The following is a 26,581-nucleotide window of genomic DNA, read 5'->3' on the forward strand; positions in this document are numbered from 1 at the left end:
ACACACGAAGTTGTCCCTCACATGCTATCAGTGACTCCTCATGCAGAAATACCCTGGGAGTCTCATCCTCTGCTCAGATTAAGGTTCTTCCAAAGCTGCATTCTTGCATGCCCTGATATTGTATGCTTAGGTGTATTTTAGGCAGATAATTAAATTAAATCTGTTGTTAGTTTTAATTTTGAAGTGATGCTTTTCTATTACCTTACAATACCTTTATGGGCACTGATGTTTATATGCAACTTGTTGTTACCAATATTTTCCACATCTGGATAACAGGAACTGGTATAACCCCTGCCCAAAAAGTCTTGGGAAAAATGCAGAAAATTGCTTTGCCAAAATATTACGAAAATAATTTGAACCAAAATAGCCTTTGGAGGTTTAGTTTTTAGTTTGGTTTTTTTTTTTTCTCAGAACAAGAAGGTTTTCTGTAAAATTTTGATAAATGCTAGGCAAGGAAGTAAATCACTAAATAGTGATTTAAATGCAAATTTATCTATAATAGGAATCTATGCATGTGCTTATAAACAAATTAGCAAAGAAGCAGGCCTGACTTGTCATCTTTGTAATACGGTATTTTTTTCCTACTCGCAGCCTCTCTTGCTCACCCAGGCTGGTACCTTTTGCCTTTTGTCTAATCAACACCTCTTGGTAGAATTCAGAGACAGCTGATATTTAGCATACATATTTTTATTGAAACAACTTGTACATTGGTAGCTCATGTAAGTTGATAGAGGCAGCTAAGAATTAATTTCCATAAATGATAGGAAGACTTATTCCCTGTACCCTCAAAAGTAGCAATAGTTTTAGGGGAATTTGAAAGCCAAATCAAAGAACAGTTTGGGTTGGAAGGATCCTCAAAAATCATCTCATTCCAAACCCCCTGGTCAGGAACACCTGCCACTAGACCAGGTTGCTCAAAGCCCTGTCCAACCTGGCCTTGAGCACTCCCAGGGATGGGGCATCCACAGTTTCTCTGGGCAACCTCTTCCAGTGCCTCACCACCCTCACAGTAAAGAGCTTCTTCCTAAAATCTAATGTAAATCTGCCCTCTTTCAGTTTAAAACCATTCCCCCTTGTCCTGTCACTATCTGCCTGTTACAGTGTGGATACTGCAACACGGGTATCAAACAACGAGGCCCCTGGAAAAGAAATATACATATAGACCAATTCTTGATAGATGTTTCAGAGATGTTTATTTCTCCAGCCCCATGGCCGGGGCTCTGCCGAGGAACTGAGGCAATCACGGGACCCGAGGGTCCTTGCCCGTGCTGGGGAACACAAACCAACCAATGGGGAACGAGGCTGACCAGGGCCAGGGAAAGCCCGTTAAATGTCCAAACAGATTCTCTGGAACATCTTAAGGCTGACAGAAAGGAGACAGGACTCTCTGAGCATGCTTTGTGGGGAAACTGAGGCAGGAGAGGGTTTCTTCCATTTGTACCTGTTGGAACTCTAAACAACAGTAGTTCATTTCTTCCCTCCCCCTCTTCATCCTCCACTCGGCATTGGAAAGGGATTTTTGGGGAAACAATTGGCAAAGACATGGTTTTGTAAGGGAAACCATGGGTGAAAAAATGGATTGGGAATACAATGGGGGGTAATAGGATATAGGATAAAAGGGAAAGGTGGGATTAGGAAAGGGAGACTGTAGGGGGGGCTTATAATGGAGATATTGTCTAACATGACTACGATTTTTAGCATATATACTGCCTTTTACAGAAACACCATCAGGTCCAGGGACCTCTGCTGCTCATAACCCTTTTCTACCTTGTACAATTTTGAATTCTACCACCTCTCCATCTCCCAAGCTTGGGATGCATTTTTCAAGGTTATTCTTTTTAACAGCAGTTCTATGAACGAATGTGTCTTCTTGGTTGTCACATCTTGTTATAAAACCATAACTTTGTTTAACATTATACCATTTTACTATTCCTAAAACCTTAGCTACAGTGATTTTTTTCTTTTTCCTAGTGGCTGCTGTTTCCTGTCTCGCCTGCGTTCCTGGTTTCACTTTCATTTTCGCTCACTCCCGCGTTGGAGCCGTCGGGATTGTCAGTGCTTCCGGGGCTGCCCGGGCTGCTCGTGCCTGTGCACTCTTCCCGGGGTCGCATTCGGGGCCACGTCAGCCGGGCCGTGCCGCTCAGCTCCCTGCACGCTGCCGCTTCTGCTCTCAGCTGCGCTGCCGCTGCCTGGCACCGCGCCCACGTCTCAGCCGGGCCCCCAAGCGATGACCCCCCTGCGCCCTGCCGCTGCCCGCGCGCCGTCCCTCTCGGTCGGGAGTTCACGGGGCTCGCTCCACCACGCGCTGCGTGGGGCCGGGCAGGCACTGCCAGGTCACTCTGCTCCCGCCACGCCTCGCTCTGCTGCCGACACTGCGGCTCGCGCTGCTCCGTCCGCGCTCAGGAACTGCCTTGCTGCTTCTCAGAGAGGGCTCGGTCAACGTGGCCTCGGTCACACGGTCGCTGAGCCAGGCTTCCCTTCGCCAGGACACAGCTGACATTGCTCAACAGTCTCTGTAATTAAATAATATTCACAGAAATATTCTTCCATCGGCATACATTGTGACTCAGAAATTAACTGTGCCCAAACGGTGTTCCAAAAGTCTTTGGTAAGAATTGAATTCCAAGAAACGTAGAAAAAGTTCTTAACCATGAAAGGAAGTATTTCAGTTCTTTTTGAGCTCGAATTAAGCTAAAAATTTACATATCGTTGTTCAAGAATCTTTTCAAGTTTAAGATAAATGTCCACATGCGGCTCGGAGAGCCAAGAGTCTTTCCACGGTTCCTCCATAATTTAGAGAGAATATCCAAACCAAGGCAAGAAGAGAGAGCTCTAGAGTGGTTTTTACTCACGAATTTTCTGTCTTTAGGGATCGGTGTCTTGCCCGCATTCTCTACCATTTGTTACAGTGTGGATACTGCAACACGCGTATCAATCAACGAGGCCCATGGAAAAGAAATATATATGGACCGATTCTTGGTAGATGTTTCAGAGATGTTTATTTCTCCAGCCCCATGGCCAGGGCTCTGCCGAGGAACTGAGGCAATCACGGGACCCGAGGGTCCTTGCCCGCAGGGGAACACAAACCAACCAATGGGAACGAGGCTGACCAGGGGCAGGGAAACCCCGTGCCTCCCCCCCGGGGCACCTCTCCCAGGACTACATGGCAGGGGGGAAGGGACCCCGACATCTGCCCACGTAAAAGCTGCTCTTTCTCTCTTTTATAAGCTCCCTTTAAATACTGGAAGGCCACAATGAGGTCTCCCTGGAGACTTCTCTTCTCTGGGCTGATCAACTCTCAGCCCATTTTCATAGCAGCAGTGCTCCAACCCCCTGATCATCCTGGTGGCTCTCCTCTAGACCTATTTAACAGGTACACCTCTTTCTCCAGATGGGGTTGCATGAGGGCAGAGTAGAGGAGCAGAATTCCTTGAGAGATTGGGAAGCCTGACTGCTAGTGAAGACTGAGGCAAAGAACTCATTGAGTACCTCAGCCTTCTCCACATCTGATATCAGTAGTTCTCTCTTCTTATACCCATCCTGTACGCTCTCCTTGGCCTTTCCTTTCTGGCCTATGTACTTATAGAATCCCTTCTAGTTATTCTTCACATCCCTTGGCAAGTCCTATTCCATCTCTGCCTTAGCTTTTCTGATCTTGTACCTACACATATAAGCTATGGCTCCAGCTACCCAAAATATTTTAGTATTTGAGGAAGAAAACTGAAAATTCTTTCATTTCAATTCCTCTGTAAAATAAAGAGTTTCAAACATTTCCTTTGGAGTGGGTGAAAAGTATGGATACTGGCTGTGTTATATAACATATTATATATAAAATGAGCTTGAGCCTCTAGATCTTTACAGTATTTTGTGTTCACAGTTTGGGGTGGGAGGAAAGGGGGGATAAAAAGAGCTATAGATCATGCTCATGTGGTATTTTTGCTCATGAGGACACAAAAGACTGGTATAGCAATAATAAATACCTGCTGTCACCTACTGCTGTGATGATATTAACAAAGGGAACTCTGACGTCCGCATTTGCAAAGGGTGAATAGAGACAATGCTCAAGTGAACCCCAGAGAATTATCTTTTTTTGTCACCTTTTCTGGTTTTGGCTTGTGAGTGCAAAGACATCTTCTGCTCTTGTTCACTTTGTGGCACTTGTGGGGCTCTTGGTAAAGCTCACATGCCAAGTTACCATTTAAACTCCTGCATCCTTGGGTGGCATCTAGAACAGTATTCAGAACATTATTTTTCTTTACCCAGGGGACTAAATGATTACTTTATCAGTTGCAGATTGGTGTGTGCCTCTGCAGGGAAATCCAACACTGTAATAATGTAAATTCAGCTCTAGGAACTCTGCGATCCGCAGCAGGGTAAAACCGTCCCCCACATTTGGGATGGGAATGTGCCTCCCTATGTCCAGGCAAGGTTACTTTTAGGTAGCTCATTTGTTGTGCCAAGCCAACCTGCAGTGGGGATAATTTCAGCATAGTTCAAGATTTTATTGTGAGTCTGTAGGATAAGGTATAAGCACACCTTAATGAGGATCTAAAAACCAAGATTTTCAACGGAATGCTGTGCTGCAGCTGATCTATGACTTCTAAGTAGTTCTTAGTGCCTTGAATCTTATTTTCATGCTCTTAATGGTTATGCTATTTAAATCCACTGGTTTTGGGGTGGAATTGGTCTGTAACCTGAAAATGTCTTAACACAGCAGCTATCTGAAAAAATTGCGTGTGAAGATTCCTTTGTGGAAATAAGAACATGAAATTCACCATATAAAACTGGCAATGCTACATAAAACCCCTGCAGGAGTGGGTGGGGGGATGTGTATATTTGGGGGCTGGTTTGATTTTTTTAAGAATAAGGGAAAAGTGTAATTTATGCCTGGATAATTAGTGGTGGTTTACCACTGAAATGTACACCACTTGGAGGAATAGTCACTGGCGCCTTTCACACCTGCACAGGGTATGAAATTCCAAACAATTTAAACAATTAATGTTTCCTCCTGAAAATAGTCTATTGTGCTGTAGAAAAAAGCGTATTGTAGGACTTGTAACAAATGTGGTAAAACAGAATGTGTGATAAATGGAAAATGTGCTGTCAAAGACTTTGACACATTTTTTCATTCCCAGAAGTAGATACGGATAACTTTGTGAGCTAGTGCCACTTGCAAAGATGAATTTATTGCAGCATTCCACATAAAAGGCTTTTGCTTTTCAAGAATTGTAGCAGGGAGTTGTTTGGGGCTTTTTTTCTTGCTAAAAACAAAAGTGTGGTGCCATTTGGTCTTTTGGTCAAGAACTGAAAATAAATAGCAAGGGGTTAAAAGTCATCTTAAAAGGGAACAACTTGTCTGTATTTCTACTAACCTTCTATCTGAAAGGAACTTTAAAAGGAGGAATACCAGACAAGTCTTTATATTAAATATTAGTTCTTTGTGTCCTAGCCTTGCTATGTAGGTGTTCACTCTCTATTTCTTCAAAGGGCAGGAAGACTGCAGTGTATCAGTCACTTCATTTCTATACTTTGTGCATTCTATGAACGTCATCAGACGTGATCACATTGAAAAAATTGTATTGTGCCTCAAGAAAGCAAATAGATAAAAAGAAAACTTTTAGATGATAGCTCCAAAATGTCATTCCTGAGTGTTTGTGGCAGTATATTAAAATTATTTCTTTAGATGAGAAATTTAAGAGAAGTTGTTTAACAGAAGGGGGGGGGGGGGGGGGAAATGCATTTGACTTCCATTAGTTAGAGTTTTCATGCTCATCTTTGTAGAGAAATGGTGAAAAAACATTTAAGAAAATGAAAGCTGAAATCCTCTGCATCCCTGGTGCAAAGCAGGAAGAGCCATCAGGACTCCATGGGCGCTTGGTGCCATCCCTCTCCCAGTTCCCTATTTTTGGAAGGCTCTGTAGAAGGTCAGTGGGAAACATAACTCCTGGCTCCTAAGGCAAAAGCAGCCTGGATTATCATCCATGTGAAACCAAAGACGGGGTGCTAGCAGAGAGCAAATAGTTATTCCTGTTAGTATTTCCTAGATGAATGCAAGCAGCTTAAATTTCAGTTGTTCTAAGTTAGTTGCTGAATTAAAAAAAAATATTTAGCTCTATTTTGTTTCCCCTTGGTCAATTGTTCATTATTTCCATCTAATGCTTGAAACCTAATCACTGTTGCTGAGAAAGTATTTCAGGAAACTCTCAACAAAGCATTTTAATGTAAATATTAAGAGAGAAACTTTCTGTCAGTTTGATAAGAATAAATCATGTATCGTAAATAAATCATGTATTCATAATCATATACTTTGTTCATTTTTAATGTGCAATTGCTGATTTTTATTAGGAGCCATAAACACTAATTTTGATACTTCGTGTTTTATTAGAAATAGCAATTGAAGGAAGAAATTGTTGGAAGCTCCAGCTTTTTGACAAGCATGTTTTCATGAGCACAACAGAACCAGGGAAGGGTTTTGGTTGTCATGGCCAAGACTGTGGTTGCCAGAACATCCCTGGTTTGGAACTGCAGCTTTGTCCCTCTTGTGTCAACCAGTGGCTGTGACTTTCTTGAGGAAATCTCAGTACACCCCTTCTCCAGCCGGGCTTGTGTTGTCTCTTAAAAAAAAAAATCTTTTAAATTCTAACTAAAATAATTAAATCTTAGAGTATATTTAGAAGATGCATTTGAAATTCCAGTCCCTCAGAAGGGGAGAAAGCACCAATTTCACCATTCGATGAATGCCATAAGCTGATTTATGGCTTCTTTTGACACTCAGTCATGTGGCAGAGGCAAAGGAGCAGCTGCTAATGCAACCAGTAAAAGTTAAAGAGGAGGAAATGCTATATTACAGAAGCAGAGGGATATTATTAGCTCCTGCACTCTGCTAGAGATGATGCTTGGGGTGAGAGAAGCTCTTTAGGAGGCCAGAGAAATTTCCCCAAGGCTTTCAGAACTGGTGCTTCCCAGTGGGAGCAGGTCTGGACCAGCCTGTGCCACACAGAAATGAGGGGCCACAGATGCAGAGAGGTGCTGGGCAATCACATAACCGAGTCCAACATTGGCAGTGTATTCTTGCTAAAAGGGATTTCTTCAGTGGAATTGAGTGTGCTGGAGAAGAGATAAAAAAGTCACGAGCTGAGGCAGCTTGGGGAATTAAAACTAAAACTTTTTCTGCATGTTGCGTTATCAAATTGGCAAGGACCAAGGTGACCCTTCACTTTGCAGATGGTGAAGGACAGACCTGCTGGGCAAACACTGACAGTAGCATGTGGATTGCCATGTCAGTAATACATGGAAAATCATGGTTCCTGTTCTTTATAGCTCTCTGTATGGGAAACGTGGGCCAGTCCCTCTCTTAACCTTACCAAGCTCACCCTTAGAGCCTTGAGTCTTGCTCAGACTTCTCTCTGTGAGAAACAGCTCCAGACACTGATTGCTCTGACAGTGCAACCTCCTTTTCCTATTTTGCCACCCATGTCCTAAGATGAGCCATCAAACCACTAAGCTGGCAAAGCGTGAGATGCTGTAATGTGTGAGAATTTAATGTTTTATAAGAATGGAAAAGGCAAGGAAAATTAACATTAGTAATATTTAGCTTTAAAAAAACCCAAACAAAATGAAAACCCCACAACCTCGCATCCCAACTTTCTTAAAACAGAAAAAATCTCTTTACGTAGGAAACTACATGTAGGAGCATTTAGAAGGGCAAAGAAGGAAGAATTCTAACACTGAAAAGTACATGTGATAGCAAATGAGGCCAGTTCTACATCAAGTTGGGGTTTTTGTGACCCTTCCCTGCACGTATTCCAGATGAAATTCCCCTTTCTTAAATACTGAGGTGAAGCATACCTACTTAACTGTTGACACTTGTGTAGTGGCTTTTTTATCAGCTAGAAGTATCTGCGAACTGACAAGCTAATCATTAATAATTAAAGGCACTTCTTCTGCCTTTCATCTCCATGTCCACCAATCTGGATATATTAAATTTCTTGAGCTTTGCTTCCATCTTGGTTTTGATCATCTCATATCCCCATTGCCATTATATATATTGCCTTGATCTATCTTGCAAACTGAGGTCAAGTTCTCATTTAAAGCTATATCTAGATCATCCTTGATCTATCTCCTATCCCTACCATATAACACTACTTTTTCTTTGCTTCCTTGCTCTTCTCCTCTTATTCATATGCAACAGTCTTGTTGCTGTTTGTTCTGAATTACAATTCTTCTTTTTGTAAAATAGCACTTGATCAAGTTGTGTTTAAACGATATTAAAAAATAGAATTGCTTAGTAGACAGTGGGGTATTTTTCATATACCCTAAACTCTCTTCTAAATCCATTTTGCATTTTTTAAAACTTTTTATTTGTGTCATCTTAAAAAATGAGCTGGTTTTCATTTATTTATTTATTTATTTATTTGAAAGAAAGAAAAAACCGAAGAGGAAAAGCAACAGCTTCCAAACTGCAGATAGAAAATTAGCTTGTCCTTAGCAAGTGAGATGGTTTTGGCAGCAATCACCCTAAACAGGGATTTTCCAATCTTGGCTGCTAACATGAGATTCCTTGTTTAGGATCACATTGCTTGTAGATTACAGAATTGGCCACAGAATAGACACACTACTCAAATGACAGATTTGTCCAACCTGTGCTGTGTTACAGGAAACGGGGCCATGTTTTGTAAACCAGAGCTAATATTTTCCATCTGTAACCAAGTACAAGACTGATGAAGGACATAAAGAATATTCTGAAATGGAGAACTGCTGGAAGAAGAAATGCCGAGTCCTTAAAAAAATGCATTTTTGTTTATTTCTTTCTCTTATGGTCTTGCAGCCTGAAACTGCAACACATGAATACCCATCCCAAGGGAAGAGCTCCATGTTACAGACCAGGAGCTGAGCCGTGGGGAAGTAGACAGACCTGTTCACCAGTGCTCCCAGGCTTTGCTTCATGGGCCTCTAATGCCCATGTGTTGCAGTGTCCCTAGGTGGATTAGTGGCAGATGACTTTATGTCTTTGGATAGATGTTGGTTTGTGGGTCATTTAGTGTTCCTTGTTCCTTTTGAAAAAAAAGGTAATGGTGCCAATTTGAGATATTTTTTTTATGATTTGTCCTTGCTAGAGGACAGCTTGCTTGGCAGATGCTGTAGCATTCTCAAAATTGGTTTAGAAAGAAGGGGAGGCTCTGGGTTGGGAGCAGGGAGCTCTGTCAAGAGCTCCTGCTGAACTCATCATGTGTGGACCAAGCATGTGTGGACAGGAATTTCCATTTTCAAGACATATTTTAGAAGATGGGGCCAGAGATGCCAGTGTGAAAGTGAAAGCTGTGTAAGACTGAAAGAAAAAAATCTCATAATGGCTCTCAATGGATGATGATGGAGATGATCACCAGGCTGGGACTTCCAGGGCGCTGAGGCGGTTTACCCATCAAACTGGGTTTGTGCAGAACAGACGGCCACAAAAGTTTCACAGTTGTGGAAGAGGATTTCTGAAAGGGCAGAATTTGGCTCAAAGTATTTCTCTGAAGTTGTGGTGCCTGCAGCAGTCATTGGGTTGTGTTTTAACCACACAGTGAAAAATGCTGCATGTGTAAAGCAAATACTCCTCTGCCCACTTGTATTCAATAGCAATGACTGCATAAAGCCCGTGACTGGCTAATTTTAGTGTGGTTTGGTTTGGGGTTTTTTTCATAAAGACTGTCAGTCCTGTAAACCACACACTTCCACCCTCATTTCCATCTGCTCAGAGTAGCACATGGCTCATTTAAGATTGTGGTGGAAGCATACAATTATTTTAAATGCTCCTAGAAAGAAGGTTTTAGGTATAGAGTAGCAAATCACTGGAGGAAACACAACTCAGTTATGTTTTCCAACACAAATAAAGTAGCAGAGGTGACTTTTTTTTTTCCCAGACAATGGACCCACCTGTAATTTTTTTATATTTATGATACATAGAAAGACAACTTATTTAACTACTCAGTGCTTGTAAAACACAAATATACTTTACTTGAAAGTTTAGTATCAAATGAAATGGTTTCCTTATGCTGAGTAACAAACATTTTTAGGAGAAAACAGATTGTAGTGATGTTACAGCCCCAACCTACAGTAGGTTATTAAAGAAATATTGGTACTCTCTCAAACGGAAACAGTATTTGGGTCTGTTACTCCAAAGACTCTGTTATTATACCTTAGCTAGTAAATGTTTTTTAAAATAATGATGAAAAACATTGGAAAGTGAAATTAGAAGGTGGTTCTTCAGGGGGAATGGGTGCCCTCTTAAGATGACTGCTGTTCCAAAGTGGGAGTCTGTGCTAGTCTTATTGTAAATTAAGACTTTGAGCAATGCTCTGGGATGTATTTTGATGTTTGTAACTATAATTTGAGTGTGTGAATACTAACAATTCAAATTAGTTTTAAAGAGAAAGTTTGAGGTGTCTAGTTATAAGTGTAAACACTGGTATTGTTTTAATGTAATACCTTCTTTTTTCTTCTTTTTTTCTTTAACCTTCTTTTTTTCTTCTTTTATGACAAAATAATCATTGATGCTTGTCATTGCTTTTGCTAAGGTTAAGTCTAGAGTTCAAGTTCTGCTTAGGTTTCATTTGAGAAGCAGAAAAATCTCACTATTAACAGCCCACATTAATTACAGGGAGAACGGACAGCAAAGCTGAGCAACATTTCCTGTATCTTCAGCTAAGAGGAACTGAAAGAGCATCACTTTGGTGGCTGCTGCGTGGGGGTGGCATTAGGTTTGGAACTGAAGTACTGGTTTCACTGAGGCAACAGAGACGCAGTAAAACACATCCTCCCAAAGCAAGAGCTAGTGTTGGAATTGCTAAATGCTGCCTTATTCTTTAAAAAAAGGCTCATGGACAACTGACTATCTCTATTCACTGGGTCAGGGCCCAGGGTGCTGGTTTCTGTGGCTGGTCCAGATGAAGGCTGGTCCTAAGTTTGCTACCTTATGCCAGTTTTGTCAGTCAGTTTCAGGGTAGACACTTGCTGCCCCATGCACAGGCTGCTCCCCTTGTCTGCTGTTGATTTTAAGAGTAGTACCATACCTGGGAAATAGAGTTGTTTCAGAAAAACAGGGGTAGCTGAGCCTATGTAACTGGTGCACCTTTTAACATCTGTAGCTAAGTAAAAACCAGCTTTAGCAGACACATTTCTGCTCATTATTTTCCAGAAAGAACCATGCTGATTGTGACTAGATTCTGCTGACTGTGGCTTTGTTTGAGTGGAATTGGAACTAGGTTTAAGGCTGCCAACCAACAGATTCAAACATTCATTTATTGTGGAGACATACCTCTGCATGGGTAGGATGAGAGCTGACACTTGCAGGAACCTGCTCCTCTTTGGAGCAGGTTCAGTTTAGTTCAGTTTTCTTAAACTTGGGACCGTTTTCTTGGCCTTGGGACTGCAGATTTCCTTCTGCTCTTTGCTGGGATTGTGTTGCCTGGGGCAGTCCTTGCAGGTGGGATTAATTCCAGATTAAATAAAAGTATGGGATGGGACCAGAAGGAATTAAATACCTTATTTGTTCAGTTCTTCGCGGTTTTTTTGAGTCCAACTCGCTCAGAAGCTCCTTTTGCAGGCGATAAGTGAATCTCTGTGCACAGCTCTGACCCTGTACATTTCTTTTCAATGGTAAATTTTATTTGTAGAAAGGAGTTTGGCAGAGGCTGTGGAATTATTAGCTGTATGTTTTACAAAGCAAGCCAAATGAGGAACAAAAATAATTTGGATTCAAATTCTTTTAAGTCCAAGCTGTGCATTAGCTCTGCTGCTATTCATGGGATCCACTAAAAATCTTCATTATGGGCTTTTGGATTTGCTCAGTTCTTCTTTTATCTTGCAAAAATTTGGAACTTTAGCCTAATTAAACCCTGGGAAAATAAGAATTTGGTGTAGCTGAAAATCTGATAAGCAGACATGGAAGAAACTGGTGCATAAACTGTTAATTGTTGCCATGTGAGGACACAAGCAGGAGGAATATTTGGAGCAAAGCGGGACTGTGGCATTACTTTGGGAAAGCTGTTGTTTTGCAAAACATTTCTCTGGATTAGGAAATAACCTGGGATGCCCTAGAGACATACCTGGGCACCAAGTCAGAGTCATGCACAAACACATGGCAAAGGACTGACTTTCACTTGGCTCTGACCATTTGCTTTCCCATTTGCACAGCAAGACGGGTCAGTCACCACGCAGGCAAAGGCAAGAGGCTGCCACCTCCCTGTGGCACAAAGACGAGGTCCTGAGGCAAGGAAAGTCATTGAGAGGGCAGTAAGAACAGCCAAAGGCAGATGGGATTGCAAGCTGCTGGAAAAACATTAGGGAAGGATGGGGGGAAAGCTGCAATATTTGTAATTATTATTATCTGCATCAAGTTTGACGTGCCTTGTGAAAAGCTTTGGCAGTGCTCTGCAGCAAATTACGCCTGCAGTGAAATGTGAGCAGATGAAAACTGGAAGCAATCATGCTAAACACTCCTGAGGCTTTACCCTTCCAAATGTTTATGTTTATGTGGCTCCTGTTTTGATCACCTGCTTGCTGCTGAGAATTTTCCCCCTCCTCCTTGGATTTTAAGGGAGCAGCAGACTAATAAAGGACAAGATTTCTCTTCCTCCTCTGTTCTAATACCCTGTTTAGAAGACAAGTGAAATGTCCTGGAAGCAGGTCCCTGAGCTTTTGGGAAACCTAATGAGGGTCTCTGTGTGGTGTGTCCAGTACTCTCAGGAGGCCTGTCAGACTAGAAACGGGAGTTTTGGTGTTGGCAAATTGTGAGAAAAAAATATATTTTTATATTCTGTCTTCATAAACACCAAACTTGCTCAGCCCTGCAGTTACAGTGGCCTATGCTCAGGTCCTTGGCGAGCCTGGGCTTTCCCAGTCCATCCCTCAACCTCCAACAGATTCACCATGCAGTTAGACAGCCTGGGGCTCACGTGTTAAAACAGAAGGTGCTGGGGTGCCATTCCCCTCCCTGGTACACATTCATCCACACTTTCCTCACCACAGGGGACAGCCCTGGAGGCTGATATTTCATATCACCACGTTGCCATGCCTGTCTATGACAAGGAGAAAATTTTAGTCGCTCGTCTCACTGGGTTGCAAACCTTTATGAACACTGCAACTAATAGCCCGGGTAAGTGGAAGATTAATTTCTACACCACCTGGCAGCAAGCTGTGGATTAGGCTGCTGTCCCTCGTGTGGGTTTAATGTTGGAGGAATGGGGCACTCGAGCACCCAGACAATCAGCCTCTTGTTTAAACAATGAGCTTCTCGGTCTTGTTAGCCAGCGCTCTTAAATTTTCATTTTATTCTGGTATGCAGGCTTGTGTGATGTGGAGAATTGCTTCAGCACACAGAGACTGCAAACCTGTTCAATTAAAGGAAATGCTCAGATCCAGCTGTTGGAGTCCCATGAATGCCAGTACTCCTCACAGAGTAAGTCAGACCAACGCACTCTGCCCTTGGAACAGATACGACGATTTGCGCCTTAATTCTCCCGAAAAAAAGAGCCTTTGTTGGGAGAGGACAATTGGGGAAAGGAGAAGGAATGCAAAATGTGGTGCAGAAAATGCCCAGCGAGACCAAGTTTTCTGCAGATAACAGTGAGAGCTCTACAGGCTGAGCCTGGTAACGAGGCACCATCAGAAGCACGTACAGTACAAGCTCCTGTTACAGCTATAGAATTGGCCTGTAAATTTTGTAAATGCTTTCCTCTCATGAAAAAAAACGTATGTTGTGGAGTAACTTAGCCCATGCTTTCACTTCCAAGAAAGAGGCTGACAAACACAGCCATGGTGTGTGACCATACACTGCAGTGTTTGTGCCTGGGCTTTCAGTTGCCTTAGTTTTGGTGACAGGTTTCTGCACCCATTTGTAAGTGACAGAGGTGTTGGGGCAGTGTTGGGTGGTCACCTAGATGTGCCAGCTGTTTTTGTACAGATCCTTTTATAAAAGATCTTTTATATCTCTTGTGTACATCTACACGTATCGATGGACATGAAATATTATTTATCTAAAAATATATATTTTTTTTATATCTATATAAGGGGCTGTAGCTGTTTCGGTAGGTGCTGAATACACTTCAGCTACAAATGCACAGCAGCTGACCTAATGCTGGTGTCTCAACCAAGAGCTGAGCTCTTAAGACTGAGGCAGGGGAAGGAAGACGTTGAAATGGGATAAACCACAGGAAGAAATTATGGGCTTCAGATGAGTGGCAGAACCCATGTCCCCACAGGCACCTGGAATCCTCACCCCAGAGCAGGGGCTGGTAACCTCTTGTTCCAGGAACCATTGTGTCTCTGGAAATGCAGTTGTCCCCACTCCTGCTCTCTCTTCCCCCTCAATCTCATTTTGTTGGCTGTTTAAAAATTGTGACATGGGGGTTTTAAAAAGATACTAGGCACAGTTTCAGCTGCTGAGGTGGAAATGGGTTTCTGACTGGCCCTCAGTGGCAGGCAGGCTGCTGCTGGCCCCTAGGTTGTACCCTCGTGCCACTTGTCACACAGCCTAAAACAGAAAAGGTTGCATTTTAATTTACTAGCTGGGCCTGTGAGGTGCACAGGATGGCAGCCCCATGCTGAACTGGATAATAAAGTCTTGGTTGCTAATTGGCTGCTCCAAATATCTTTTTCAGTCAAGTATATGTCCATCTTCTTCCTTACATATATATATATATACATATATATACATATATATATATCCTTACATATATTTACATATATATATATACACACGTATATAAACATATATGTACTTACATGTGGCTGGGTGTGTGTATCTATATCTATATATATATATACACACACATATCTATAGATACATCATTTATGTACACGTTAAAAAAATATAAATGCCTGACTTTATTGCCAGGTTGAGAAAGGGCTCTGGTGCTTTAAATCACTACAGAAGATGAAGCAGCTGTTGGGTCAGATCTTTGCAGCTTTTCCATTGTGTGATTCTTGTTCCAGGCAGCAGCTGAGCCCACAGGCTCTGTGCAAGAAATTTTGCTGAAGAAATCCCCTCTGCATGTGGCCAGCAGCCCGAATCAGCTTCTTCTGGTAGATGGTGAAACAGTGGAAGACCTTTGAAGGAAATTGCTACCATGGGGCTTGCCTTGCTGTGAGGTATGTCTAGCACCCCTTGCCCCGGCTTAATCTATTTGCTATTAAAATGTATTTTAAATACACATTGCTAGCAGCAGATTGAAAGAGCTTCTTTGTAAATCAAAACCAAGTAATTCTAGCTGTCTGCATGGGATGATGTATATATGGTTTTCTTTCAGGTAAGTTAAAATGCAAAACCAGAGAAGAGCTGTGGTCCAGCTGATGTGGTGGTATAAATCAAGAGTTGGGACACTAAGGTGAGTGGGCTGAAAACAAACACTTAATGCCTCCCTGCACTGTTCCTCTGTGTTTGGGGCAACTGAAAACAGGGTAAACAGTAAAAAACAGCTCCAGAGCCCAATCTTTTTGGCTCACTGACTAGTGTAGGTGCTTGCAAGACCTCTCCCTCATCAGGCTGGCAGACTGACCCTCCCTTAGAATTACAAACGCAGACTCTTGCAGTGAGAAATGTCTCTAACTCTTAATAGCCTTGCTTTGGATTTTGGTTTTCTGCAGACGTGCTTCCCTGAGGAGGAAGAGCAGAAGACATGGCTCCAGGAGCTATAGTTCTGTCCCACACCACCTGGACATGTTCTCAGCATCTCTCCTGCTGCTGTGGAGGTGCTTGCGTGAGAGCAGTCTGCCGTGCCTGCACCTTCACCTCCAGGGCTGTGTCTGATGTGGGTGGCTCTTGCAGTGACAGAAACCTGCTCCTGTGTGCAGGGGGAGTGTTAGGCCACCCTTGACAGGGCTTCAGCTCACACAGAGCTGGGGCTATGCTGTGAGGGGGAGTGGGACACAGAAAACCCTTCCAGCCTTGAAAAACCAGCGGGACTGCAGGCAGAATCCTGTTGCACAGCAGCCAGACTGGCTGGCACCCCAACAGGGCACTTCATCCCCAGACAGCTGCAGCTGGCCATGACAACACCCATGCTGGGCAGTGTTGGAGCAGGCTGGAGGGCAGCTATGGGGGGAATGCAGGGGCACCCAGGGGTGCTGCTTCATGCACTGTACAAAGCACTCATGCTGTACGTGTGAGACACAAACCCTAAGTGCATGCCCTGAGTGCACACCACACTGGAGACATAAAACACACCCCCCTCAACTCCTAAAACACACAAACCCCTCTGCTGCACAGCACTTACACACTGCACACATGGAAAACAAAGTAGGTGTGTGCTGCAGACATGGGGTACAAGCCACGTCAGCCACACTCGGTGGAGACAGGATCTGGGTGCTACTCCTGCTTTACCAGTTCAGGTTTCCCTGGAACTTCCTTTCTTACGCTGGTGGGACTGGCAGAAAGAAAAAGCAAAGCACAGCACATCCCCCTTGGGTTGCAGAGCAGAGAAAGCAGCATTCACCATCTCCATTCAGATGCAGTTCTTTCCTCTACCCATCACCTTCACCTAAACACCAAATAATATCCATAATATTTGTCTTAGACCATCTCAGCCTTCTCAAAGCATCTATCCTGTTGACCCTCAGTAATACCAGGATGCATTCAAGTCTTGCTTGAGGCAAAGCTGTGCCTGGTGGTACACACTAAGCCATGCACAGTGCTAAAGACACAGCTGGATAGCTCAGGAGCAGAAGGCTGCTATAAGTTGGAGACTGACACTCATTTCCCCCAAATATTTAATGACAGTGGTTAATTTTAATGTCCTGCCTGAGTCACCTGTTTGAAGCCAAGTAACCAAAACCAACAACAACAAAAAAGCTTTTATACCTTAGTATTATGGTACAGCAACCATCCCTCTGCAGTGTGGGCTTCAAGCTGGTTGACTTAATTCACAACTCTCTTGTCAAAGCTCCATTTTATTTGCCAAGTATATGCACTCTTTTCCAAGTTAAACATTCCATCTCAGCAAGGTGGTTAACAACACACCCTCTCAGATGCACACTCTAACACTCTCAGCAAGCATTACCTCCACAGAAGCAAGTCAGAGGTAGCCCCCAAACAACTCTGTCTGTGCACAGCAGATGCCCAGCTAGGAAAGAGTCAGCCTGCTCCCCTGTGTAACCCAACTCCCACATGCCACAGCTCGAGTGTTTCAGCTGTGAGTGTGCCTCAGCAGGAACGCTGCAGGACAGTGCTCCTGGCTGCTAAGCATAGCTTTGATGGTCACACATCTTCCTTCTCACTGGAGGGACCTGCATGCCCAGCAGGCAGAGACCAGCCTTTCTCACATAACTGCTCCTGGTCCTGTTAATAAACCTAGCCTGGAGCAAGAGCTGCATTCTTATTGATCCTGGACAGAGTGACTCACCAGGTTTGCTGTGGTGGAAGCCTGCACCTTAATTTTTTTTTTTTTTTTTTTCAAAAATATGCTATTAAGCACAATAAGGTGCTGTATTTTCTATCTCAGGGTGGAAGCCTGCGCTGGGGCTGAGGAGACCAGGACCCACTGGTTTGGGGTTTTTTAAATTGTTTGTTTATGCATTAAGTCAGAAACAGGTAAGGGCACTCTTCTCTCCTAACAGGTGAGGGCACTCTTGTCCCCTCTGGAGTTCTGCATCTGTGTGCCATTCACTCTGTTCACCAAGAGCCACCCACCAAAAGTCAGTCACACCCAGCTTGAGGCCACCAGCAGCACACATCCATGAGAACTCGTTCAGGGAGAAGACAACAACTTTACCTGCAGAGTTAATGAAATTTGGAAGCACTGAACGGCTCAGAATTCCCACAAAAGGAGTGCACATCTTCAGTGGAACTGAAGTAAGAAAGCTATCTCCACCAATACCCTTCTGAGGTACCAATTTCATGAGTATTAACAACAGAGTGGTACCAGGTACTTTCTCCCAGGCCATGTTGAAGGGAAAGGACACTGGGGATCCTTTGTTATTTCTGAATAAAGGTTTTAAATTACACATCCAACTCCTATTTTAGAAAGGATTTTGATATCGCTGAGAAAGAATGCTGTTGGTGGTAGGGGTGAGGGGGACCTGCATGCCTTGCTGGTGAAGGGTCCCACAAAGTGTGACAGGTAACACAACGTGTGCTGGTGACTCCTCCCATCCTGAGACTCAGGCAAATCCACTGCAGCCTGCTGGCCATCCAGGAAGCCTCACACGTCTGGACAGGTACACTCAGCAAGCAACTAGAGAAACCTAAATCAGGTACAATCACATCAAACAGTAAGTTCTCACCAAAAGAAAACACCTAAATTAAATTTTATTCAGACTTTGCATGCCTGCACAGATTCGGCATTATTACAGGTACAATCTAGCATAGCATAACAGCAGCTCATGGGGCCATGAAGTCAAAACATCTGCTGAACTACCACCACAACTTGAGTTTCTATGAAGTACTAAAGTTTGACTCTGTATCTCTAACCTTGATTTTAATGCATCTTAAAAGCAAGTTTCCATGTTACACTAATACATTCTGACATGTGTATGCTAAGGTGTACAATACTTAATATTTAAACACTTTAGGCACAAGAGCAGAGTTTCAGAAACAGAACAAAAGCATCTTCATAGGTTATCTAGTTTTTCCCACCATTGTTCTGTGGTGAAAAATACATCCACAATGGTGTCCATATAGTTATGTGCATCCATACCTGATCCATGCTTGCCAGCTACATAATGCACTCTGTGAAGTCCCTTGAGAAGTCTGTAGATAAAGCAATGCTGGACAATCTTACTTCTAGGGACATCTGTTGTATTGTCTAAACTTACTCCTTGTCTTTGGCAGTTGTATTTCATCTTTCCTTCACCTCTGATTGAGGCCAAGCAGATAATTTCCTTTATTGCCCCCCCACCTTGGGTGTCACATTTGCTAGACCCAGTTGTGGATTTAATTCCAGTGATCCAGAGAAAGGAGCAGCCTCCTCCCTCTTAGTTTAACGGTCAGAGGAGTCAAGCAGAAAATCCCCCATGTGGAGTCAGTAATTTTTATCCTGTGACCCAGGAGACATCATTCATGTTGCAACTTGGATGATATTTCTGGAGTGAGACAGGAATTAATTACTGGAGGCTGGGCCCATGGAAAGCATTCCTGTTTGTCACCGACTGCCACCCAGAGCCATTGGGGCTTTGATGCAAATGTCTTGGACATAGCCACATTAGACTGATGGAGTCCAAACAGAAATTGCATAAAGCACCAAACTTGCCTTTGTGCATCCTGCAGGAGAGTGATGGGCACCATCCAATAAAGCCTCAAGTCCATGCAGTAGCCAAATATACCTTTGCATACTTAGTAGGGTAAAAATTAGCTTGTGGGTTTTTGGGCAACTAGAAATTTTTTCTGCTGCTTAACATGTTTCTGTGATATTTTAACCAGCTGCTTCTCTGTCACAATACAGTCTGGCTCTATTGCTCTAACCATCTAGATTAGCACAGGTTTATTCTCATTTCTATGTGGCACACAGTCATTTATCCCCAACCTCAAAAGCAGTGGAGGCAAAAAGGAACTGACCCCTTGTTAGTCATCCTCAAATGATGACGCCTGTATGGCAATTGCAGCACACAGACAACCTGCCATCAGGGTTTGATGCAGACCTTCATTTTCCAGGGGTTTACACAAGTTTTGTCAGTCACATTGCAACAGTACCATTCGCTTGGGCCCACTGTTTGAGACTAGCTCTAGTCCAGCACTCCACACAGGATGGTTACAGCTAATAAAGGTACTTTTCCTAACCTAGGAATAGCTTTGGACCAGCTGCCTTCACTAAAAGAAAGGCCAGAAAGACTTATTTTGCCCTCTTCATCCCCAGCATGCAGCTACGTAATATGTTCTGGCGACTTTGAATATTTGAAACAAGAGATAGTCATTTGTCTTTATGGGCTGCATCAAATGGTGGATTTAAAACAGTTGGGAGCATACAGAGCAAGAGTAGGAACGAGGAAACTTGGTTTGCTTCCTTGGTAACAAAATCTACAGCACAGCAGGAGACCAGAGCATGATAATTAGGGAATTACAGCTGTTAGTCACAGAAAATATGCTGCAGTTGCAGGTCAGGGACCTGAGGTTGTAGCACAGGAAGGAAAACTGTAATTTAGAGTCTGCAAGGAACTCTCTGCATGCATTAGACTTCTTGCTACTTATAGCATCTCTACACCTGTTTTCCAGGGCGGAAATCAAACAGACAAGAGCAGAGATCAGCAACGAGCCACCAAGGAAATAGAGTTTCCCTACAATAGTCAGGACAAGAACTATTTTTAATGAGAAATGGATATTCCATCAACTCTTGTTCATTCCCCCTCTTTCTAAGCAGGATGATCAGAAGTGTGAACTTTAAGATGAGGGAGATGACAAAACTTGATCCACAGAGTTATTCTGGGAGCCAGCAGCTCCCTTAAGAAGCAGCAGTTGTTACAAGGGATGAATAATGCAAGTCCCACTGAAACAGGGCTTGGCTTGGAGACCTCTGTGTATTAACCCAGAGCCTTGTATTAGTTTCCTGCCAGGAGTAGCTGTTCCTAAAGGGATCTGAAGGATATGAAGGGAAATACAAGCTTCAGACTGAAGACAATACCTACCACTTGATTTTTCTAGCCTTCACCTTAAGAATGCCAAACTCTAATCAAGTGCTCAAGAACAAGTCCAACAGATACCCACAATAACATCATTAAAGCCACTCTGCCCACAAGCCTTTAAAGGAGGGGACCAGCTGGTACAGTTGAAAACAAATCTATCACTTGTGCTTTACTGTAACCTTTGATCCAGCGAAATCCCCCATAAGAAATTCCTCCTTGCCATTCCACTCAAGAAGAGAATTTCTATTTGTTTATTTCACCCAATCTCCTCCACCCTTTGTTCCAAACTGCTCATGTCCAAGTTTTTGAGATAATCTTCCTTTCCAAAACTTTTACTGTGTGGAAAAGCATCTTTCTTACTTCTCTGTCCTTAAATTAAGCTGCTTCAGAAACCAAGAGCTGACTCTTACAGGTGAGAAGTGGAGCATAAGGGAATTTGAGGGAACCTAAACTTGCTGAGGAACAGAAGAAACACCCATCACACCCTGAGGCTGACCAAGAGCTGACAGCTTCTTTTCTTCAGACCTGCACCTGTGCTGCCAAACCACACAGCTCAGATTCAGAGGCCGGTATCAGGAGACCTCAGGCCATGAGGCTCAAGTGAGTGACCCAGAGGAAGGAGCAGCTCAAGAATGAGCATAATGAGCTCATTCAAGTGATAATAGAATAGAGTTCTAGCATTTGCCTGCTGTACCAGCTAGCAGCTTTACATCACATCTAAGCCAAACTCATTCTTTCCATGGAAGAGCAGCTATTAATAACTTCCTACCACCCAGTCCAGCCTGCTGACCAGTAGCCAGGCCTCCCCAGTTCTCCTTGAAGGCTGGCAGCATGCCATACAGATCAACTAATTCAAACTATTTTGGACATGAAGGTATTTCAGTGTCCTAGACCCTTAAGCTGTCCTAAGCTAGCCTCTGTTTCAAAGGGGCATTACATGATTCAATCACTGCTCTCCCTTGGGTGAAGTGTCACAACAAGAACTCAGAGGTGAGCAAAGCCCCTGGGTTCTGGGGTAAAACCCTTCCCTTGGTTCTCTACCAGCTCTCTGGATGTCATGCTTTCCTGGCCTTGTAAGCTCTGAGGAACAGTGGGAAGCACTTACGGTCAACCAAAGGGATAAAACACTTCTATTCCTGGTGAGCTGCTCACCCTAGAGCCTGTGTGTCACTCAGGTGTCAGTCAGATGTTTATGCACTTGGAGGCTGGGGCAGTCATGACAAACGCTGGCAGAGCCTTCCTCCTTGCCCTGTTTCTGGTCAGCAGCAGACTGGCAAAGGCAAGCTGGCTCCCAATCCCTACTCAGAAGACAGCCTGTGTTCTCCACCTTATTGAGACATACCTCAAAGGAGAGGCATTGCTGCCATTTGGGACAGGATTTCTTTACATTCAGAGGAAATATTAGTTGAGATGTATCTCAGTCCTGTAGCCTTTTCACCAGAGCCACTTAACCATAATAATGTGACATTTGGTTTTAAAGCCTTCCAGAGGAACACTGCGATTTTCATTTTAGAGCCCTGTGCACTGACTTGCCCTAGATGTACTTCCACCCACTTGTGCAGTCATTTCTCTAGGGGACACAAGGATTCACCAGGTCTTGATGCAATGCACCCAATTCATCTCAGTAAAGTTTCGAGTCCAATCCTGATAGTGCCAAGTGCTTGGTGCCATTTTTAGAAAGCAGAATAACTAAGTATTTAAGGACAGATCCTTCCCCAAATAGACAAGAAGAGCCAATCAGCAGCTGTTTCTCTGGAAAGATTTTGCCAGCACTACAAATGCTCCATATAGAAGCAGAAAGACACTACTTCTGAGCATAAATGCATGTTAGATGACATTGCCACTAAATATACCAGGTGACTGTTAGCACAATTGGTTTGCTTCCAGTCTGGTTCCCCTCTTTGGTGTGGGAAGCAAGGGCATCTTAAATGAAACAGCCCCAAGATGAATTTAGTTTAATGACTGAATGTGGAGGGGGGGCAGAGAAGAAGGAAGGAGAACCAATATTAAGTGTGGAAACTAATACAAAAAGCTTCTGGGATATTAATAGTGTGCTGAACTAATAAGATGAAGCCAAAGCTATGAAGTTTCTGTAACACCACAGCAGCTGCTACTGTGAAGTAAGGGACTAGAGGGGATCTGTGTATTTACAGCAGTTATCTGAAAGCCCGGGCATGTAATTCCACTCAGAATCCCCACCAACACAAATACATTAAAAGTAGACTGAAAAAGCTCCTGTAAACCCACTAAGCGCAATAGCTAAAATTTCCACAAGAAATAATTCATAGCATTACAGTTATGCTCACAAAGATGGGCTAAGACCCTCTCTGGACTGAACAGAGAGCAGAAGCTCTTGCTGAGAACACACTATACTGTAGCAGCTCAAATACCTTCCAATCCTCTTGATAGCTAAAAACCCCTCTGGCACAAGAATCTGTAACATGAAGAAGTCCCATAGAAGTTAAACTAGAAAGTGGCTGCTGAAAAACCTTAGATCCACATTGGTTTTTTGGTGTTTGTTTGATTGATTGGGGTTTTCTTTGTGGGCTTGGGGTTGGGTTTTTTGGTTGTTGTTTTTGCTCGGGTTTGGGTTTTTGGGGTTTTCTTTGCACGCGCCTACAGACAAGGTTGGTTTGTCTACGAAGAGATGAGACCAGGCATCCATTTCCTTTAAGAGTCTGAGAACAGGCTCGGTCAAAGACAAATCCTAGGAGCCAGGATTTGGAGCTAGGGCATAGATTCCAGCACCCACCACACCAGGTGGGAACTCCCTACAGGAGCTGGTAGATGGCAGCAATTTACAGCTCACTAACAGCTCTGTGATGCCTTCTGTGTGTAACCTCCACAGCCTCTCCAAAGGCTGTGGGGTACATGACTGAGAACCTTGATAAAGCACAAGAAAGGCAGTGTCTGGTTAATCCTACACAAGAGCTGAGGGAACAACTCAACACACTGCCCATATGGCACCTGCCATGCCAGGGGCACACCAGGAGAAGCTGCAACCGCAACAACAGAACAAATGCTGCTATTGCCCAGAAACACTACAGCTCTGGGTATGGACCAGAATCCCACTATGGAATGAGTGAGTAAGCATGTAACATGAATTTACTATGGATTTGAGAGTAGATGAACATCTACACAAGAAGAGACTGAGGTCACAAACAGCATCACCAGGATCCCCTTGGACTCCTCAAGCAGTAGCCCTAGAGTATCTAAAGCCCTTGCCTGGTTAACTATTCCAGTCAGAGCTCTCTGAAGGCTCAACAGCAGCCTAATGTTAGATAGCAAGGTATTAAGAGAGGAATAAATGCCATTTTGTTAAGGAAACTTTAGAGAAGAGTGACAGTTTTGAAGATTCATTTTAAGCTTTCATCACTGGCAGGAAAGAGGAGAAGTCAGGTTACTTAACCGCTGTTATGACAATTATCAAATGGAAGAGACCAGTGACTTGAAGAGAACATTGCAGTTCATAGCAAAATTCCACTCTGCTTTTCATTAGGTGTGTCCAATTACTTCCAGTATAAATTAGCTAGACCGTTGAAAGCAGGTTTGCAGAAAATGAGTTTAATGCTATTATCAAGTGGCAAAGAAAGAAAACAAGAAAAGATTTGTTTTTCACAAAATAGTCACAAAAGTCTAAAGCTATGCTGGAGATCTCTCGGACCCCGCAGAATTTTTCAGAATTCCTATCTGCTTCACTGACTAGATCCAGGACTCCAAGACAGCACTTAATGCTAACTTTGTGCAACAGTTCTAGGAATGAAAAGCAAGAACTTACTAGGGTCAGCTCCAGTAAGGCTGACTTCAAAGTGTACTTTCAGGCTGCTGAGCAACTGCAGATGCAGGCAGATGGCTCATAACTATTCTACCAAATTACTCACACAAATTGTTGCTAATAGAGTCATGCTAGCAGTATTACAAACCCTCTCCCCAGTCCCACTGGGCTCAGTGACCGTTCATGTTGCAAACCAACAAGTCAGCACCTTCAGTTAGGCCAGAGGACAAGTAAGGAAAAGAAAACAGGAGTGATACCAGGCAACTCTACCACTGGTTGTGTGGGTTGCAGTTGTCTCTGAAAGTTTAGGCAATCCTGCTGACTCAGACAAGCTTCTCCTAGAATAACTCATGGTTTTCTGTTGTACTGACACGCAGAAAGAGAGCTTCATCCTTTTTGTGATACCCAGCTCCAACAAAAGCAGAGGTACATACATCACCCTATTTGGAATAGGGGACTTCAAAAGCAGAACACCCCAAAACCTTGGTGAAAAGATACTTTCAACATTTCATATTTGGCAAAACTACACTAAGGGATGCCTGTACTCCTAATTTGACCATTAGCTGCCTGAGCACTTAAGCATGAGACTTCAGACTATTCTCTAGAAGCAGAAGAACTGGGACCTACTTTTTCATTACCAGAAAGAGACAGGGAGGGACCTACATGGAGGGGAAACAAGAGCCCAAAGCACTCCTATCTCCAGTTCCCTTGTTGCCTGCATCTTCTCCTTTCTGAGGGGGATTAAGCCTGGGGAAAGCTTGGTTATTTGGAACAGTGCTGTCACCCCACACTTTGCCTTTTGGTGGATGGGTGGAACCAGACTGGGTGCACAGCAGTGCAGGGTGAGCCATGCACACATGACTGAGATAGGAACAGACACTAATGAAACCTTCAGGGTTTTCTCAGACCATCCTGTCATTCGGTATAAGGATCACACAGGAAACAGCTCCTCCTTACCTGAGCTGGGCATTGAAAATACTCAAGCTCCAAAATTCAATGAGCACACATTTTCTCAAGCTTGCTGGTCATGAATTTAAACCCTATATATTATAAACTTCAGTTGTGGAGTCATGAACTAAAGTAAGTGTTGAAAGCACAAGTAAAGTAAAAGATAAAAATGTTCACAATGAAATGGGCAGAATGACCAGGCAGGAGAAACTGAGAAAAACACATGAGAGAAGTGATATTAGCAGAATTACTTGCAATATTGAGACTTCACCTACAAACACTAAAATCAGAAATTTACCCACTCTACAGGCAGGTTAGACACCACATTTCCATTCAGTTCCATCTAATCTCACAAGTATCAACTGGAATTGGACTAAATGATCATTGTAGGTCCCTTCCGACTGAAATACTTTAATTCTCTTCCACTATGACGATCTCCAGACAAAGGAACTGGTCACTGTCACAAGACTGCACAACGTCACAGGCTGATTCTCCCCACTTCCACCTTTCTGTTTTTTTGAAATTTTTGATGTCCCACCAACCAGAAGGAGACTTCCAAGATGTGACAACAGCCCCATTCTAATAGAAAGTTATTTTATTGCTTTAAGTTCTACACAGCGCAGAACTTGCATGAGCAGAATTGTGCATGGGAAAAAAAGTCTTAGGAATAATAATAAAGTTCACACAAGAAACACTGGCTAAGAGACAGAGGTGACAGTAAGATGAAATTTACTATTACACTCATTTCTGTATTTATCTTTTGATTCCTGTAGCATCTTTCACATGATTGTCTAATGAAGAATCAGAGGAAACAATGAACTTGCATCCCCTAAACAAAATTCCTAGTGAAGACCAATCAGCTCTTTTCGTGCTCCTTTGGTGTTTTTGCTAACTGCTCCCATGGTGCAGTGATATCCTAAACAATACCGACCAAGCTCTCCCAGATTTTTGGAAGTCTTAACTCAAGAGACCTTGCAACACCCCCGTGCGGTTAAAAAAAGGATCTTGGCTCATGCCACCCACCACTGAAACAGACACCCCTAGGCTGGGATGAAGCAGCTGTATGACACCACGCAGCAACACTTCACAGCATTTTAGGGTAGAAAGCAATTAACCTTTGGCTGAATCCCCTTAGCTCCGAGCTACAAAAGGAGTGTTTGTTCTGTTTTCTTCTCTACCCGCCACCTCCCCCAAGGCTGCACGGCTCTGGTGTTCTCATTAGCTCACTGCCCAGGCTGCTCTCTGGACCCTGAAATGGAGAACAAC

At 43.3% G+C, this 26,581-nt stretch overlaps 1 protein-coding gene across 17 annotated transcripts in view; it reads right to left on the reverse strand.

Annotated features, from left to right (window-relative positions):
* Window positions 1–26,581, reverse strand: part of LOC309573731 (uncharacterized protein) — an 83,798-nt gene that overhangs the window by 17,558 nt on the left and 39,659 nt on the right. For 13 of the 17 annotated variants that reach the window (XR_014226447.1, XR_014226448.1, XR_014226449.1 and 10 more), the window contains one exon: window positions 715–26,564. The exons of 1 other annotated variant lie outside the window; for it this stretch is intronic. Coding sequence is in view for 1 of the 16 variants with exons in the window: in XM_082282891.1 (XP_082139017.1) it covers window positions 26,539–26,564 (26 nt within the window). In the remaining 15 variants the exon portion in view is untranslated. Of the gene's footprint in view, window positions 1–714; window positions 26,565–26,581 lie in introns of those variants that run through there. 3 more of the 17 variants (XR_014226452.1, XR_014226459.1, XR_014226451.1) reach the window with 2 other exon arrangements.

Source organism: Coloeus monedula, assembly GCF_965178545.1.
Source record: "Coloeus monedula genome assembly, chromosome: 6".
Lineage (NCBI taxonomy): Eukaryota > Metazoa > Chordata > Aves > Passeriformes > Corvidae > Coloeus > Coloeus monedula.